This window comes from Phoca vitulina, unplaced genomic scaffold (assembly GCF_004348235.1).
Source record: "Phoca vitulina isolate PV1807 unplaced genomic scaffold, GSC_HSeal_1.0 scaffold67, whole genome shotgun sequence".
NCBI lineage: Eukaryota > Metazoa > Chordata > Mammalia > Carnivora > Phocidae > Phoca > Phoca vitulina.
This window is the reverse complement of record NW_022589770.1, coordinates 2,368,831-2,385,916: the sequence shown is the minus strand read 5'-3', so window position 1 is coordinate 2,385,916 and position 17,086 is coordinate 2,368,831. Positions and strand designations below refer to the sequence as shown.

Here is a 17,086-nt window from a genome sequence, read left to right as displayed (position 1 = left end):
TGGCCACTGACAACCAGATATCTCCATCATTCTCTTCTTTTCTATGATTGTAACACCTGCCAGCCCTTCCTTTCCTTTCCCACATTCTATTGTTAATGCATGTTAATGTGTCAAACTGGTCACAGTCCGGTCTTCTGGCCTGGTACCTTTCTATTTCTTTAGGACAGCTTTTGTGTAATTATATTTTCGGATGCTATTCTCTTTTTGATAACATCCTCAAGACCTAATACAAATACTATCTAGCTTTTCTTACACTGAATTATAACGACATTTTCTTAATACCAAGGACAAAATCATATTCATTCTTCTTTGTATTCCCAGAAGTAAATGCATTGCCCAGCACATAATAGGAGCTCAATGGACATTTGCTGAACAAACAAGTAAATTAGGTGGTGGTAAATCGTCGTGATTATGAGTGTAAGCTCTGAAGCTGGATGGCCTTGCTTCAAATCTCAGCTCTACTCCTTAACACTTGTGGGATTTGGACAAATTACTTACCTGAGCTTCAGTTTTCTCATCTATAAAATGGGTATAATAATAGTACCCTATCTCCCAGGGTTCTTGAAAAGATTAAATAAATTAATACGTATAACAAACTTAGAAACGTACCTGGGATTTCATAACTATTAGTTATTAGTATAATCATTCTCTCAGCATTTTATATTATATTTTTACTGGTTTTGTAAAAAGTATGACTCATTTTGCAAAGAGCAGAGTACTGCTGTCCTTGCTTTAAGTGTCATCACTGAATATTTAATCAAAAATTGTTTTTGTTCACAGAAATTCAGTAAAATGGAAACTCCCATGTAGTGCTGATGGGAGTACAGAATGGTACAAATTTATGGAATGCGATTTGGCAATATTTATCAAAAGCCTTATAAAAGTTCATTCCCTTTAGTCCAGTAATTTCCCTTCTAGAAATTTATCTATCCTACAGCCATAGTCAGAAACTTAAACAGAACATACACATGGACATAGTTTATCACACTATCATTTATCAAACCCCTAATTGGAAATTACTTAAATGACAAGTCATGGAAGAATGATTACAAATATTATGTTATCTCATTTAATGGAATATTATGTAACTCTCAAAGCTATGTCTTCAAAGTTATTTAACAGTGTGGGAAAATGCTTCCAAAAATTTTTAAGTGAAAAAAAAAAAACAAACTACAAAATGGTATAGGTGATGTGATTTCCTCCACACTGAGAAGAAATCAATAAAATCAAAATAATAGTGATTATCCTTAGGTGAGGCAACTCTGGGAGATTTTGTTTTTGTAGTCTTCCTTTCCCAAAACCTCTACAATGAGCATGTATTTTAGAAGTAAAAATAATTCTTTAAGTACTGAGTTTTCCTGTCCTTAGATGTGTAATTTTAAGACATGTTGAATATTAAGTCCCATTTTTACCTTATGCTAGATCTACATTTTCTCAGTGAAATATCTCTTCAGTCTTATACCTGAAATAATTAGGAAGACAGGATTCATTTACAGAAAACCTTGCATTAATATTTATTTGGCTAAATAAGCACCAACTGTAAATACTTATTTTGAAAATTTTTGGAAGCAAAATGAATGCTTAGTTTCCTCCCTCATAGAGAAATCCGTTTCCATGCATGACTTCTTAAGATAACGCTGTTTAGTATTTGATAGGAACTTCTCTGAGAACATTGATACTCAGAAGAAAAGAAAGACTCTTATTAGTATTAAGAGAAACTTGTTTTTACAAGCAAATAGTTTCAATTTTGAGCCTTTCACAGGTAGTAATGAGTTTGTTTTTCTTTTTATCACCTAGGAGCTGTGAGGGAAGAAATATCCGATATAGAACATGCAGTAATGTGGTAAGTATTGAGCTTCTGTGATTGTGATAATGTATTTTTTTAAGAACTGAATAATGCTAAGCAGTTTTATGTATCCTGAACAAGAAATCAATTAGTGTTTCAGTAAGAGTTATTCATCTCACCCTATAGTGACGGTGCAACCGTAAAAAAATAGATATTTTAATGTTCCTCAATATAAACTTTTAATCAATTGGCCAGATTGAAACTAACTAGACTATTTCAAAATAGGGACTCTGTTCTGTACTTCTCTGCTTTCTGACTTTTCACATCTAAGTCCCTTGAGAACCAATAAGAGGAATGATAAAAGGGAAACCACTGGGGTCTTGTGAAATAAATATTAGTTAATCAAACTCAGATTTGACAAATTCATTCATTCATTCAACAAATACTGTTCCATGCCAACTATGTGTGAGGCACTGCACTAGTACAGGGAGAAATAACATGTGGTCACTGTCTGGAAACAACTGTGATAAAGTAAGAGATGCAGAGAGAGAAGATAGATGTGCACATAACCACATTCTAGCACAAAGTATGACAAATGCTCGAAGAAAGGGATAAAATTGTTTGTGGGTTAAAAATGGAGAGACATCTGAAGGGTCGTCAAGGAAAAAGTGTTTTAGATGGAGCTTGAGGACCAGGAGAGCTGTGACTGATCCACAATGAGTATGAGGGAGTGACACTCAGTCCAAGTAAAGGGGACACGATGGGCAACTTTGGATGCAGAAATGTTTAAGGTGTGCTCTGCATATGAATTTGGATAGGATTGTGCCTAGCAGTATGGAAGAAAAGGACTGAAAAATATTTTGAGGTTACACGTTGAACAGATTTGAATGTTAGTCTTCCAAGCTTATATTATTTCAGTGAATGATGGGGGATCACTAGAGGCTTTGGAGCAAGGGGATGATATTATAGTTTCTTTCACTTCAGGAAGATTAATTCTGTCATGATATGAGGGATGCTGTGGAACAGGAAATCAATGGGGAGCAAGACACAATCAGCGCTTAAACCAGCGCTTTTATCTCAGAAGATATAAAAATTAAGGTCCTTTTGCAAGACCTAACAAGCAATTTAAATTAGAATGATGAACTGAAGTGAGAGTTAAGGAAACAGAGAGGTGTGTACATATTTAGAGCTCTTGCACTGGCCCATCCTCTGTTAGAGTAGCTCTTTCCTCACTATCTACATGATTGGCATTTTCCTTATTCCAGTCATCTCAAATGCCACGTCCTCAGAGAGGTTTCCTTGACCATCTTATCTGATGTGCTTGTCCCACTGCCCAATCCCAACTCTCAGAACAATCTTGCTTCCTTTATAGTACTTTGACTTTCTTCATAGAACTAATCTCTACCAAAATTTATATTCTTTGATTACTTGTTTGTTTTCTGTTTTCCCACTCTAGAATGTAAACTCCATGAGGATAGGAGCCTCATGCATCATGTTCTCCCCTTTATCCCCCCATGCCTGGAACTGTTGACTCACACCTATTAAGCACATGATAGAAATTTGCTGAATTTAAATGAATACTCAGGCTTCTGAAAGAATGGTGGATACCATCATCAAAACTAGGAACATTGGGAGGAAGTTTGGGAGAGAGAAATGAGAAATTTGATTTAAGGACACTATGGAGTTTGGCATGCAGGCTGGACTTGTAGGTGGTATATTCAACTGTGCAATGGGGATTTGATCTCGGGAAAGGGATCAAGGCATGAGCCATAGGAACACAAATAAGATGTATAAAATTTGAAGATTGGGAAGCAGTTCCTTAGGTAGAGCATGTAGAATCATAAGAGGAAAAAAGCTCAGAACTTTGGTAAATATCTGTATTCAGAGAGAAAGAACAAGAGTGCCAGGTAAACCACAAAAGGCACCATGAGAGAAGTAGCAGAAGAAAGAAGAATTCCTAAAGGTGTTCAGTAGGATAAATGTTGCCAATAGGTTGAACACTGAAAAAAAAGCCTGCTGGGGCAATGGTTTATATGGTGTACTAGGAACAAAAATCAAGATAACAGGGGGTAAAAATGAATATCAATGAGAAAATGGAGTCTATGGGTATAAGCTATTCTTATTAAATATTAACAGAGGTATTCCATCATCTGTGAAGTCACATAAAGGTAGGTGGGTAGTTGGTCTGTTTGCAATGAGTAAACCTTGAGAAATAAGTTGATCTAAAAGGAGAGATTGATGTTATGAGGTGAGGGGACACAGTGGGTGACAAGAAGAGGAATCTTGGTAAAGGAAAAGGCCATATGCTTCACTCTGAGAAAATAGAAGTAAACTGAGAGAGGAAGGATGAGGAACTAGAAAGATTTTGAAGAAAAGTTGAGGCTGCTCAGGATACACAGGCTCAAGCTTCCCTGTAGAGTTTTCTCTGTCACCTGCTGAAAATGAAGGAGGTGAGTTGAACTTGACGAAGTGAGCACGAAGATCTACAACAGCCACTGGGGGAATCATGTGGAAGCCAGCAAAGCAAAATAGGGAATTGTTAGGTGGCCAAGAGGGGCTTCAGCTGAGGCCAAAAAGCTTGATCTGACAGAGAACAAGGGGAGAAGGGTGTTAGGACTTAGTCCAGTGGTGCACTGGGGCAGGAATAGAGAAAACTGGCATTAGAGGTGACCTGCTGCCAGAGTACAGATGAGATGAGCCAAGAGAGACCAAGATGAACGAAACGTATTTATATTTTTAACCCCCGACCAGGGAGAGTGCACGCAACTAGAAGACATGATCTTTAGGAATCAGAGTTATTGTTCAGTGGAAAATTTTGCCTAGTTCATTTCCTTATTTCCACTGAGAACACTAGGTGCCACATAGGTTTAACTGCCGATTGGTTAGAAGAATCAAATCTGTAGTTCTTGAATTTTGAAAAAATGGTATTGACAGAGTTTGTTTTAGAAACGGTATAAAAAATGTTTAATGGAAATATACTTTAGCTCATTGGTTTTCTTTACTATCCCTTTTAAAGTAGTGATATCTTGTATATCAGGGTTTTTTTTTTTTTAACTACCATGATGTTATTTAAGAATCTCCATAATGTCCATTCTGGTTCTTTATAAAAGCTTTTAAAATAGTGGAAAGGGTCCAAACTCTCCTGAGTAGATGAATGCCTAAAGCATCATGAGCAGATGTCTGCCTACCCTTTCCTTAAAGCTCTTCAGAAACAGCCCACAATTTCCTTGCTATCATTATGAGCACTTTTGTGGACAGATGTAGGCTAAGACTCAGACCTAATTTTATTTAAAACCCACAGTGTTACCTGAGCCAATTCTTTACAGCTTGCAGAATCAAACTGACCCTGAGTTTTTTATGAGAATCTAAAGTCTTCAAATCATTTGAAGCTTTTTTTTTTTTTTTTTTTTCTGTCTTTTGGCCACGACAGAAGCAACATTGCCAAAACACAAATGAAAAATCTCATAAGAAAGAATCTTTTCATAATCACATTCCAGTTTCTCAAACTAAGAAGTTCAGGGCAATTAAGTTAAATATTCCCCTTTTAAATACCTGTTTTGGAAGAACTCAAGGGTCTCTTGTTAGCTAAGTGTCCAGGGTCAGTCCTTAATCCCTGACAGCTTCCTGAGGCTCTTCTGAACCTCTTCTCCACAGATTCACCCTCTTTTTCTATTCTTCATAGGTGCCGCATATGACATTTCTTTAGGTTCTTATTCTCCGAGGCTGAGGAGGAGAAAGTATCTCCTCACTTTTCTTAATTTTTCTGCATTGCCTGAAAAATCAGCTCACATGCTTTTATGGTTTTCTTGTCAATCACTCTACAGACAGGGGGATATCAATAAAGGAAGTTCCCATGATGTTTGCCTAGTTCTCATAGTCATGCTACTTTCTTTTTTTTTTTTTAAGATTTTATTTATTTATTTGAGAGAGAGAAAGCATGAGCAGGGGGTGGGGCAGAGGGAGAGGGAGAAACAAGCTCCCCACTGAGCAGGGAGCCCAATGCGGGACTTGATCCCGGGACCCTGAAATCATGACTTGAGCCGAAGGCAGATGCTTAACAAACTGAGCCACCCAGGCACCCCCATGCTACCTTCTTCTACTATTTCTAGCTGGTCCAAGTAGACTATTTTCATTTCTAAGGACATAGTGCATTCAACCTTTCCCATTTCACAGTCCCTGCTCCTGTGTAGGAAAGTGGCAGGCCCCTCTCAATCTGTAAGGAAAGGCTAAGAATACTATTGGGAAAAACAATAGGTGTCAACTAGCAAACCACTCAAGTGAGTCATTTAGGTCTCAGATCATCCCTGGGACTCCTCAAAAAGGTTTCCTTAGGTCACATCTTCATGCTTATTCAAATTAGACCTCAAATCTGGGCCCCTTGATCTTAAGTAGGCATTTTAAATTTACTTTCAAAGTGTTTAGACTAATATTGTGTTACTTATAAACTGTTTCTTTGTCACCATCCTTAACCTTCACAAGAGTTTGGAAGCCACATTTCTGTATCTCTTCTAGAGCTCTTCCAGAGTTGAGTAGGCAGGGAATTCTGTGCTAAGAGGTCACGGAAGGTCCATGTCTGATTTTCTCACCAGCGTACATCCAGTGTCTAGCATGAATTGTCTAACAACAGCTTCTGAAACAGTCTGTCAGGGAACACAGCCACCTGACAGGTCTGCCCTGGGATATTTTAAATATTCAAAGGAACCACAGCGATCCTTGACATGTGTTGGGCACTATGCAAACTACTAGATCATGCTATATTCCTTTCTGTGACATCTTTGCTAAGTTGGTGAATAAGCAACAAACCCAGTTCTCCTGAAGCTTTGATTAAAAACAAGTACTGTGAGGGGCACCTGGGTAGCTCAGTCCATTAAGCATCTACCTCCAGCTCAGGTCATGATCCCAGGGTCCTGGGATCGAGCCCCACGTTGGGCTCCCTGCTCCTTGGGGAACCTGCTTCTCCCTCTCCCTCTGCCTGCCACTCCCCCTGCTTGTGCTTGCTCCCTCTCTCTCTCTGTCAAAATAAATAAATAAAATCTTAAAAAAAAAAAAAAGCGAGTACTGTGAGGAAATCAACGTAGGACCGGAGATGAGGGTGGCAATTGTCCAATCCGATTTCATACATTAAGAAGTTTTGCAGTACTCAACAAGTGCAAACTTACCATGAGTAGGTAAACCTGGTTATTTATGAATGAAATAAAAGCTACTATATATTTTTTTCAAATAGCTACTAAGTCATTAAATAGCTACTAAGTCGTTAAGATGCAAATACCTATTGAGTTGTTTGGACCTAGACTTAATCAATGGAACTATTAGGTATTCCTTTTGGCCTAGGGTGCTATAAAAAATTACTGAGATATGACAGGGGCTATGAACAGATGAAGCTTAGCAACCTCTATCATGTGGTAGGCTTTCAACACATATGACAAATGAATGAATGAATGAATGAATGAAATCCTAAATAAGGTAACATTTGAGTAGAGCCTTTCAAAATGATAGGAACTTTTCCAGGCTACAATGAGAGAGTGTTATAAAAAATGGAAATGGAATTTGTTGAACAATTTCTGCTGTGACCTACTGTGTCCCAGGCACTTTCTCTAGGCAATGGGGTATCATAGCTACAGAGAAAGGTAAGGCCCTGCTCTAATGAAACTTACTCTCTAGTGAGAGAAAGCAGATTATAAACAAATAAAGAGGACTGTGACAATTTTGGAGTGAACAATTCTGAGGGAAATCAAGCAGGCATAAAGACTGACATGGGGGAAGCTACTGTGTATGGGGTGGTCAGAAAATTCTCTCTGACATGACCTTGGGGCCCCATTAGTACATGTGAAGGGGGAGGCATGAACTAACCCAGCTTCTCGAGGCACTGGTAGGTCATTTTATGAGGTACGGTATTTTATCCGTACTGAGGAGTCTGAATATACCCCCAAGTGTCATTCGTAAGGGGCATTCATAGCCTCTGACTAAGGGCGATGGGCATTATTTGCAAGAGGACCAGAAGGCTGACAGCAAGGGGATTGCTCTAATCACCCCTTTCTGTGCATTTCTCTTCTAGGCCCAGAGCCGGTCAGTCTCAGACTGAAATATATGAAAGGCAGTGGGAGGTTTTCTTAACCTCAAGTAACATGTTTCTTACCTGAGAAAGAAATTCTGAGGGAAAGAATGTTGGTTTCTTCCTAATAATGTTCAAAACCCTCCCCCTACTCCACGGAGCTTCCAGAGGGCACCCTGGGCATCCAGAGTGGTCCTCCCCAAGGCTGACTAGACTCAGGAGCACTGGACCTAAGAACTGTTCTTCCTGCTGGATCCATTCATAATTCCCTCATTAATGACCCATCCAGCTGAAGAGCAGGAATTTTCCTTATACTGTAATCTTCCTTGAGAAAGAGAGCACTCTCATTTTAAACTCTGACAGCACATGTCTCTCCCAAGTAACTTTATTAGGACTTGAATTGTAAGTTAATATAACAAAATTGGGGCCAGCCTCTCCTATCCTTACCCATGTGCATTTAGCCTTGTAATGGCCATCTCTGAGGGGCCATCAAGATGTGTGGCTAGGAGCTGAGAGTGATCTAAAGGACACACTTCATTTTTCAACCCCATGGACATGAAGGACTAGAAAAACCGTAATCTCTAAGTGGGCTGCCACTTAGTAGTTACATGCTTTTGAAACAAAATTCCTTAATCTCTGTTTTCTTACCTGTAAAAATGCCCTTCTTATATATATATCCAAAGAATGTTAATACGGTGTTTATGGTAGTTGAAAAATTGGAAACAAATGGAAAGGGGCTGGTTAAATAAACTGTGGTACGTCCATACCATGGAGACTATACAGTCATTAAAAAGAGTAAGTCGGCTCTGTATGTCCAAGCCTGTAGAGTTTTTCCAAGACATATCAAGTGTGAAAGAAGCAGGTTGTAGAGTAATGTCTTTAATATGATCTCAGTCAGTTTTTAAAAATCCCCAAACTGAGGTCTGTCTGGGTGTGTGGCATACCACACGGTCTTGAAGGACACATATCAAATTGATCACAGTGATGATGTTGTGCAGAGAGAGATTTTGAGTAACTGAAAAAGGACTTTCCTTTTTTTATTCTGTATACTTTTGTAGTACTTTTGATTTTTTACAATGATCATATGTAGTCTTCTATTACAGGTATAAATTTAAAAATATAAAAAAGAAAATGAGGTCGGGGCAAAATAGTTTGAAAGTCATTGAATATATGTATTTATTTTTGAAAGTTTGAGGAAAAAAATTCACAGTTTTTCTGAGGATTACATGGGGAAACATCTAAAAAGCTGTGAGCATGCTCAGTAATGTTGGCTCTGCCCTCCCTCAGTCCCTTTCTTCTACTCCCCCTTTCTGCGGTGAAGTACTCTTTCCAGGAGAATACCCTATTTATAAAAGTGAAAATTAGATCACTTTAAATCCCTGAAGGTCAGCCTTACTGTGTGACATCATGGAGAACTTTTCTTGATTATTTTGCCAAATAAACAGGTTCCAGGTATTCTGGAACAAGAATATTAGTCCTCATCTCTGGCAGAACTGCAGGCTTATAATGCCCCTTCCTTTGGATGAAGTATAGGAAAACAGACTCTTTTTTAAGATTTATTTATTTATTTATTTATTTGAGAGAGAGAGAGAGAGAGAGAGAGAGAAAGAGAACACAGGGGGAGGGGCAGAGGGTGGGAGAGAATCTCCAGCAGACTCCCTGCTGAGCAGGGAGCCCCACACAGGGCTCGGTCTCAGGATCCTGAGATCATGACCTGAGCCGAAATCAAGAGTCTGATGCTTAACTAACTGAACCACCCAGGCGCCCCGGAAAACAGACTTTCTATACTATACTCCGTAGGCTGAACAGTTAGGTCTCTGGCAGCCTTATGGCTTGGCTTTCTTTGGCCAGACGAATGCTTGGTTGGAATTGTTATATATTCTCAGGAACATATCCCAGGGGACCAATCAATATCCCTCCCCTAACGAGTCTAACTTCCCACAAAGCTAGAATGAATGTAGAATGGTGACTTAACCACTTGTAGGGCTTTGTGGTTTCTGTGTGTGTATGTTTTTCCCTTTCAACATTGAGAATCACTATTGCTGAAACAAAAGGATGTTCTTTAGGGAACACATTTTCAGGAACATCTTGATTTTCCCGACTTGGACCATAATTCTTTCTATTTATGCTGAAATTAATAACAAAGGAAAATAATATTTAGGGGGCAAGAAGTGCTAAGTGACTTGTATTGTTTCCCTGCGGACAGAGTCCCTGTTCGAACCTCTGTTAGCACCAGCGCTAAGCAAGCTTTGACCATCCTGCAAATGAATTAATCTCTAAGTGCAAGTATACAGCATGCCATGTGGATAACTGGAGGTTGATTTTGGTTCAAAACACATCATTTCTCTTCCAATAGTTAAACACCGAGCCTTTAGAATAAATGGTTGAAAATATCTGCAGCAATTACTCCGGGGAAAAAAAATAAAAAGCCCTCATATTTTATGAGTAACTGTTTTATCATTTGTGGCATAAAGAAATAAACATTTTTTTAATGATTCACAGATTCCTTCATTTGGTGGATCTGGTGGATATAGATCTCTCTGCAGTGCTTATTGCTAGGCAGCCAGCCAAGTTTTTAGGGATTTTTCCTCCCCAGCGGGTTGGGCCCTTCTGCTTTTCTTCTCCCCTAGGCCTTCTTTTGACTGCAGCACACATTTCTTTTCTTTTTAATGCTTCTTCTGACATGTCTTTATTGGACCCCTCCGAAGTTTCTCTAGTTTTCCTTCCGCCTTAGTGTGTTCTCTTGATGTGTTTCTTATCCTCTGCCTCAGCTTTTTACTCTCTGGGAGGGGTGTGACGTGAACATGACTCCATGGAGAGAACCCAGGCTGGGCTGCTCTGCCGTTGCCCCCCTGTGGTTGGGCAAGCTCTTCGGACTGCCCACAGCCTCAGTTTTCTCAATTATGAGTGGAAATGAGGGGCATGTTCACCTCACAGTACCCCTCTGCAAAAATCCATGCAATGATGTAACTACATGGGAGACCCGCAATGAATTTTCGTTCCTTCTGCCACCTTAGATTGGCAAAGACAGGTGAGGGATGGTCTTCCAAAAGAGCTAAATTCCCCCGCTGAGGATGATTTTGCCCTCATCCCTCACTCAGGATAATATGAAGAACTCCAAATCGTTGGGGAAAATACAAAAGGAAATATATTGTTATGACTAATTTCTGCTGATTGGCATCCTTCTGGTATATTTAAAGGCTATAGGGGAATTGCCCCCCCCCCAAGTTGGTCACAGTTTATTCTAAGCCAGCGACATCCCATGGAGACTGTCAGAGGGAAGGTTGACAATACTTGTAAATAGCCTTTGAGTGATACGAGCTGGCCTCCCTGTAGTCACATGTTCTAGTTCACGCATGTAGTGCTAAATGATAAGAACTGAGTGCCTCACATAGCAGCTACGTTCTTTTCCTGTGGATTGATAGCTAACTGTCAAGCAACTGCTTTCCTAAGGCTGTTAGTACGAACAGGAATGCCTACATGGTCAACTCAGAATTTGTTTCCTTCAGTATCGTCATGATCACTTGCCATTACTGAAACTCTCTGAGGAAAAAGGTCAGCTAGACCTTTTGCAGGTGTGCATCTTGCTGTTAATGGTCCAGTCCAGGCTTGATAGATTTTTGAAGGGAAGAAAAACCCTTCACTGATTCACCTGATGAAGGGGATTGAAGGATTGTCTATCATTTCCTTAGAGTGTTGGGATTTATCGGACTAGAAAAGCTGGCGTGAGTCTCTCTCCCAGCTAGCTCCATGACCACAGGCACGCACCTTTCTCCTCTCTGTGTTGGCATCTCTATAGAAAATGACTGGAACACGGATCGTACACCTCAAAGGGATCCTGGCAAAGTCATAGATCTACAGAAGATCAGAATTAGAAAGGAACTCATTTGTTTTGGTTATCTGCCAGGTGCCAGGCCGAGGGCTAGTGACTAACTCATTTAATTCTCACACCACCTTGAGAGGTATTACCCTGATTTTACAGATAAAGAAATCTGGACATTTAAAGAGATAAAATACTTTACCTAGTGGTTCTAGTGGTGTTGCTAGGTTTGTATAAGGCCAAAACCCCATGTTCATCTCAGCATAATGCAAGAGGGTGTATCAATGATCTAGGCTGACTCATTTAGCAAATAACAAAACTACAATACAAAAAGATTAAGCCTCAAGCATTTTTACAACAGACGCTTTTTTTTTTTAAGGAAAAGAGATATTCAAATAAGTTTACTATAGCAATTATAATCCTTCAAGGCTAGAAGTATATGAACTGCTGAGGATTTTAAATGTGCAATTCAAATGCAGCAGCAAAGGCAAATCTAAGCATCCTTGCTGAAAACATCCCAAATTCCCTCTCCTTTGAGCTTCTCCTCCTGTCAAGAGGATATAAATTTACTGAGTCAATACTTCTCAAAACTTACTCTCTCAAGTCCTAGTTTCTGAATTACACAAAATGCATGCTGGCCTCCAGTGACCCAGACAGAAGCTCAAAGTGGGGATTTGACAGTGACTTTGAAAGAAATTACTACTGCAGTTCTTCCCTTGGCAGAGTGCCTTGTGGAATGAAACTAAACAAGCTGCCATGCATAGGTTGCTAACGTGCAAATACTTGTCTGTGCTCAGCCTGCTCTCCGTGAGACTCAAAATGATAAGCGGCATCAAATCTTCCAATTAACACCAAGATGTGTTGAAACTCAGGCAACATCAATTCCTATGCTTTTTCCTCTAAGAGATCACTCCCAGACCTCTGTGCGGAGCCTTCTGAGCTAAGGCCATTGTTTAATTAGCCCACTTTCGTACTGTATTGTACTTCTAGGAATCTTTTCTTCATATGTTTTTCTCTGCATTTTCAACATCCTCCTCCTTTTCGGAGGAAACTGTGAAATTTAAAGAGGCTATCTTGGAGGTTTGGCTGTATTTTTTTTCTTTACAATCTTATGATGAGCAAAGCTACCCATGGCTCTGAGGATGTATTTAGTTGGGGCTTCAAATTCTGTTTGGAGTCCTGAATGAAATATGGTCATCACAGAAGGATGGGGAAGGGAAGCATTATTTAGGTGTCTTTGCCTTCAAATCTTTGCCAAGCAAATGTGTGTCAGAGCACATTTGACCTATAATGGACCATTCTCCTTTTCCCAAACAATATATTCATTACAAAAACTCCTGCCCTCCCCAAACAGAAGATTTTAAATGATATATCACTACATTTCACAAAGTGGAATTTATGACTTTTTAATTTTTCTTTTTCTTCCTTCAAAATACTGCTGGGAATTATTTACTTTGAATGCTTATAGATCCTGAAATGCAACTTGGACAAACCTCTCGATACTTCTAGAACTGGAGTTTGGAAATCAGTTTTCAGACAACTTTCTGTGGAGCCACCTTGACCTCATTGCTGGGTGGTGAAGGCTAAGCAGCCAGGTTTCTATGAACATCACCCCTATTGTGTCCAGAAGGGCTCTGCTCTTACCTGCTTTATTGATTAGCATCCTGCCTAAGATTCTTTGGGAGGAGGGTGGAAGTATCTCTGCAACAAAATAAGAGTATGAAACCCCCTGCTTTGTAATATCCCTCCTAAAATGTCTTCTAGTTTCTGTCTGATTATTTCTAGGGAAGAAATGTATCCACCTTATATATATTTGTGTACAAGGCTAATTGCAAGAGAGCGTTTCTTATAAGCTGATGTGTACTTTCCTATGACTTTCATTGAACTTTAGTTATTGACTCTGTACACGGCATTATGCTAGGAGCAAATGACAACAAACAGATTTGTTCAAGATAGTCTACTCTCAAATGTTTTGAAATTGGAGGCAGGAAGACAAGGAAGCCAAAGATACAGATATTTACAATCCCATGCAAAATAAGATGTGAAAGAAAAGTATAAGGAAATAGCTAAGAGAATTTCAGATCTGGTATTCCCTCTGTTTCCAAACAAGCAGCAATGTCAGGTAAATTATAAAATGATAAAACCAATGACACAGCCAAGTTCAAAAGCAAGATTAAAATGTCCGTAGACCAAAAATGGAGCATACATACAAGATGGTGAGCAGTGCTGATGGTCACAGGCTTTTGGGCTCCATGACTAGAAGTAAGCAAAGATTAGTCCCAGCTCAACTCCTAAGGGATTACCAGGGCTAAATTTACTTGCACATGAGAAGGAGCCCCTAAGCCAGGTAGAGAACTTCATGTCAGAAACCTGGATGGGCTCTTTGTGTAGACAGTAGCTGAAGTTTGGTTTGGTTTGGTTTTAAATAATGATGTTTTGCCTGGGATGAGAGCTTTATCTGAAACGGTGGGTCTAGAGAGGATGGTAGACATCATGGACTGAAATTACCAAAGGACACTTTGGCTCTGTGGCTGAATTTGCAGCTTCCTCATTATGGATAAAACCCCAAATTCCAGGGGCACCCGGATGGCTCAGATGGTTAAGTACCTGCCTCTGGCTCAGGTCATGATCTCCAGATCCTGGGATCGAGCCCAGCATTGTGCTCCCAGCTCAGCAGGGAGTCTGCTTCATCCTCTCCCTCTGTCTCTCCCCCTCCTTGTGCTCTCTCTGTCTTTCTCTCTTAAATGAATAAATTAAAAAATTTTTTTAAAAATGAAATAAAATAAATAAAACCCAAAATTCCAGCATAGCAATTTAATTCTGAACTGGGAGCTGTATGAACCACATGGAGATAATCACAAAACTTTTAGAGCAGATGGGGACAAAGAGAAAAAAAGGACAAGCAAACTCTTTCCATTGAAAATAAGTCTACAAATATTTCAAATTTCCAATTTTCAAAAAAATTCCAAACACAGTAAATAACTGTATCAAGAAAGTCAACAAAATTAATATTCATGGAGGAGGAGCAAGATGGCAGAGGAGTGGGAGACCGAAATTTCGTCTGGTCCCAGGAATTCAGCTGGATAGGGATCAAACCATTCTGAACACCTACGAACTCAACAGGAGATCAAAGAAAAGAATAGCAGCAACTCTCTGAACAGAAAAGCGACCACTTTCTGGAAGGTAGGACGTGCGGAGAAGTGAATCCGAGGCGATATTCGGGAGGATGGACGGCGGGGGAGGGGGCCTCTGTTGGCTGCTTCCGGCAAGTGATAGAGCCGCAGAGCACAAAATCGGAACTTGTACAAGTCTGCTCTGCTGAGGGACGTCACTCCGGTGGCTAAGCGGGGGTGGAACCCTCGCAGGGCAGTGTGGTCTCAGGACCCTGGGGGTCACAGAAAGACCAGGGGTGCCTGAGTGTGGCAGAGCTCCCAGGTATCGGAGCAGGGAAGCCGGCTGCAGAGACGGAGCCCAGGCGCGGGCTCTCAGCTCAGGGTTGCCATAAACCGTGATCCGCGGCACAGTCGGGCCACTGCTCCTCCAGCAGGGACCCAACAAGTGGCAGATCTGGGGAGACTCCCCTTCCTCCCCTGGGAGGAGCAGCGCGGGAGCGCACCGCGGGGATCTGCTGGGTTTGGAGACTCCACACGGGGTCATGTGCCAGAGATAGAAACGCTCGGTCACAGGCCGGGTGAGCACGGAGTGTGGCCGGAGACCGGGGAGATGGGAGTGACTGGCGGCTTTTCTCTGGGGGCGCACTGAGGAGCGGGGCCCCGAGTTCTCGTATCCTCTGTGGTGGAGATTGGGAGGCTGCCATTTTCACTCTCGGCCTCCAAAGCTGGAAGGAAAGCTTGCAGGGAACAAAAGCTCCCGAGAGCAAACCCGAGCGGACCGGCAAGGGCGGGGCGGGGCAATTCTGCCTCCGGCAAAGACATTTGGGAACCACGGCAACAGGCCCCTCCCCCAGAAGATCAGCGAGAACAGCCAGCCAAGACCAAGTTTACCGATCAATGAGAACGGCAGAACTCCAGCGCTAGGGAAATACTGCACATAGAATCCATGGCTTTTTTTTCCGTATGATTCTTTAGTCTTTCAAAGTTAATTTTTTTATTTTCTTTTATTTCTTTTTCTATTCTTTTTCCCCTTTTCAGCCAACATCTTATCAATGCCTTTTTTAAATATCTTTTTTATTTTTCATTTTTAGAGTCATATTCTATATGTTCATTGTAGTTAACCTTATTTTTGGTATATATATAAGTTGTTCTCTCTTTAAAATTTTGGGATACAGTTTCTTCTAACAGACCAAAATATACCCTAAATCTCTAGTGTATGGCTTTGTTCTAGTCTCCTGCCTGATCACATTCTCTCCCTTTTTTTTTTTTAATTTCTCTTCTTTCTTTTTTCAACCAACTTCTTATCAAATCCTTTTATAAAATCTTTTATAATTTTCATCTTTACAGTCATATTCCATCCCTTCATCGTATTTACCCTTATTTTTGTACATATATAAGTTTTTCTTTCTTTAAAATTTTGGGAGGCACTTTCTTCTAACAGACCAAAATATGCCCCAAATCTACTGTGTGGCACTGATCTATTCACCAGCCTGATCATATGTGATCATATTCTTTTTCTTCTCCTTCTTCTTTTTTCTTTCTTTCCCCTTCTTTTCCCCTGGTTTCAGGTCTCTTCTGATTTGTTTAGTGTATATTTTTCTGGGGTCGTTGTTACCCTGTTAGCTTTTTGTTCTCTCATTTGTCTATTCTCCTCTGGACAAAATGACAAGATGGAAAAACTCACCTCAAAAAAAAAGAACAAGAGGCAGTACTGACTGCCAGGGACCTAATCAATACGGACATTAGTAAGATGTCGGAACTAGAGTTCAGAATGACAACTTTAAAGATACTAGCTGGGCTTGAAAAAGGCATGGAAGATACTAGAGAAACCCTTTCTGGAGAAATAAAAGAGCTAAAATCTAACCAAGTCGAAATCAAAAAGGCTATTAATGAGGTGCAATAAAAAATGGAGGCTCTAACTGCTAGGATAAATGAGGCAGAAGAGAGAATTAGTGATATAGAAGACCAAATGATGTCTCCATCAGCTCCAAAGAAGCTGAGAAAAAGAGAGATAAACAACTACTGGATCACGAGGGCAGAATTTGAGAGATAAGTGATACCATAAGATGAAACAACATTAGAATAATTGGGGTCCCAGAAGAGGAAGAAAGAGAGAGAGGAGCAGAAGGTATATTGGAGCAAATTATAGCAGAGAACTTCCCTAATTTGGGGAAGGAAACAGGCATCAAAATCCAGGAGGCACAGAGAACCCCTCTGAAAATCAATAAAAATAAGTCAACACCTCGACATCTAATAGTAAAACTTACATGTCTCAGAGACAAAGAGAAAATCCTGAAAGCAGCTCGGGACAAGAG

At 40.3% G+C, this 17,086-nt stretch overlaps 1 protein-coding gene across 4 annotated transcripts in view; it reads left to right on the top strand.

Moving 5' to 3' along the window:
- ADAMTSL1 (ADAMTS like 1) overlaps nt 1–17,086 on the top strand; it is a 901,468-nt gene that overhangs the window by 564,433 nt on the left and 319,949 nt on the right. For all 4 annotated transcript variants that reach the window (XM_032392420.1, XM_032392419.1, XM_032392418.1 and 1 more), the window contains one exon: nt 1,798–1,843. In XM_032392420.1, coding sequence (XP_032248311.1) covers nt 1,798–1,843 — 46 coding nt within the window. The remainder of the gene's footprint in view (nt 1–1,797; nt 1,844–17,086) is intronic.